At 60.5% G+C, this 2,271-nt stretch overlaps 1 protein-coding gene across 1 annotated transcript; it reads right to left on the reverse strand.

Moving 5' to 3' along the window:
• Window positions 1–265: 265 nt before the first annotated feature.
• LOC119114514 (uncharacterized) lies at window positions 266–1,989 on the reverse strand. The gene is made up of 2 exons (XM_037238621.1): window positions 1,955–1,989; window positions 266–634 (listed from the first exon to the last, which is right to left on the reverse strand). Exons 1-2 carry the CDS (start codon window positions 1,961–1,963, stop codon window positions 266–268), a joined length of 378 nt encoding a protein of 125 aa, XP_037094516.1. The 5' UTR covers window positions 1,964–1,989.
• Between the last annotated feature and the right edge of the window lie 282 nt (window positions 1,990–2,271).

Genomic DNA, 2,271 nt, shown 5'->3' on the forward strand with positions numbered 1-2,271 from the left:
TCATGAAAGGACCCGTGAACTACATAGCTGCATACCCAATAAGTAAACATGGAGGGTATTTGTGATGCCTATATAAATACATCGAACGCGACAGTCACCAATAACGTGCACAAGGGTATATGGCATCAAAGCTGCTCTGCAAGGGAAAGTGGGCATAGCTAGCTAGGGGCGTAAGCGGAATTTTGCAAACGGGGAGCGGTCGCAAAAAAACTGAGTCTAGCCTACGAGCGCGCACAACTTGCTAGTCGTTAAACAAAAATGCATGTTATCGAAGCGGACAAACGGGCCTCATGGAAGCACACTCCAAGAACTCCTCAAAGCCTCGTAGAGAAAACTGCGAGCTCTCTGCGTCCTTCGACGATCCGGCTGCGAAGAGGACGTTTTTGGTCCAGCTGTTGGCGCGGTCCGGCTCGTCCTCAGCAAACGCCGGATTGAGCCGGCCATTGGCCACTCCTCCCGGCACGTCCTCCTGCCCAAACTCCAGACGGGTCTGGACTGTGTCCTCCTCTGGGCCGAAGATCATGCCGGTCTGGCTCCTGTCGTCGTCCGTCCCGACCGCTCTCTGCGCTCGGACCTTGCCTTCCGACGACGTCACTCCGTTGAGACGACGCGTCCGGGGCTTGGAGGCTCGGTCCTGTGTGGCCGGAGACATGGGGCAGCGGTCAGGGACGAGGTGCTAAACCAACACGACGTCCACCAGCGCAGCGGCGGCGTCACGTCCACCAGCGGCAGGGGCGGCGCGACACTTACCAGCGCAGCGGGCGGCGTCACGTCCACCAGCGACAGCGGGCGGCGTAACACTACCAGCGGCAGCGGGCGGCGTCACACCCACCAGCGACAGCGGGCGGCGTAACGCTTACCAGCGGCAGCGGGCGGCGTCACGTCCACCAGCGGCAGCGGGCGGCGCGACACTTACCAGCGGCGGCGAGCGGCGTCACGTCCACCAGCGGCAGCGGGCGGCGTAACACTTACCAGCGGCGGCGAGCGGCGTCACGTCCACCAGCGGCAGCGGGCGGCGCGACACTTACCAGCGGCGGCGAGCGGCGTCACGTCCACCAGCGGCAGCGGGCGGCGCGACACTTACCAGCGGCGGCGAGCGGCGTCACGTCCACCAGCGGCAGCGGCGCGTAACACTTACCAGCGGCGGCGAGCGGCGTCACGTCCACCAGCGGCAGCGGGCGGCGCGACACTTACCAGCGGCGGCGAGCGGCGTCACGTCCACCAGCGGCAGCGGGCGGCGCGACACTTACCGGCGGCAGCGGGCGGCGTCACGTCCACCAGCGGCAGCGGGCGGCGTGACATCTATTACTCCAGTTAACGCCACTCGGGCGCATATTGATACCAAGTTAACACTTAAAGTTTCACTTTGGTAACGCCCTTGGTTTTGTGGAACTCCGAGCATTTCTTGTTCATTAACAGCGTAGCGCTTGGCTTTGAGCGCTTGTTTTAAATATTTCGATGAATTTCAGTTTTTATCTTCAAAATTAAACTGTTTCTACGACTATGCCGGACACAAGATTTAAGCAGGTGTTAAATTACATATCTGTCATTTGAGAAACAATACCGCTGACTCAACTTCCATTATCAGTATTCAAACAGGATGTACGAAAATACCTGCCACGGTCAAATCGTTTTAGCATATAAACGTTCACGCAAACGAGCGCTCTGCTGCAGGATTGTCAGCCTTCAGAGCACCCCGCTGGAGGAGTGTCAGTCTGCCTAGAGCTCCGCTGGATGAGCCTCAGCCTGCCGAGCGCTCCGCTGGAAAAGCGTCAGCCTGACCAGCACTCCGTTGGAGGAGTGTCAGCCTACCGAGCGCCCTGCTGGAGGAGCGCCAACCTGCCCAGTGCTCCACTGGAAGATTGTCAGCCTGCCGAGCGCTCCGCTGGAACAGCGTCAGCCTGCCGAGTGCTCCGTTGGAGGAGCGTCAGCCTGCCGAGGCGTCACCACCTACCTCGATCATCGGTACGGCTTTTGCCTCGTTCACCAGAGAGGGCCGGCGGACGCAGGGCGGTGGCGGCTGGCATGTTGCAGCTGTGCCATGGCCAGCGCCCTCTCCGAGGCCGGCAGGCCGGCGGCCAGCTTCGTCAGGATCTGGACGGGGCAAAGGGGTCATTCTAACTGGTCGGCGGTCGCTGAAGTTCAGCAACTGACGAATGGAAGGGCAGTTACATCGGCATCTGTACCTTCTCAGAATATCTGGCTGGCCACAACATCTCCCACCCCTGGCACAAATGGCATGAGGCACTAATGGCGACCGATGTTGTCCTG

Source organism: Pollicipes pollicipes, unplaced genomic scaffold (genome assembly GCF_011947565.3).
Source record: "Pollicipes pollicipes isolate AB1234 unplaced genomic scaffold, Ppol_2.1 Scaffold_899;HRSCAF=1038_pilon_pilon_pilon, whole genome shotgun sequence".
Taxonomy (NCBI): domain Eukaryota; kingdom Metazoa; phylum Arthropoda; class Thecostraca; order Pollicipedomorpha; family Pollicipedidae; genus Pollicipes; species Pollicipes pollicipes.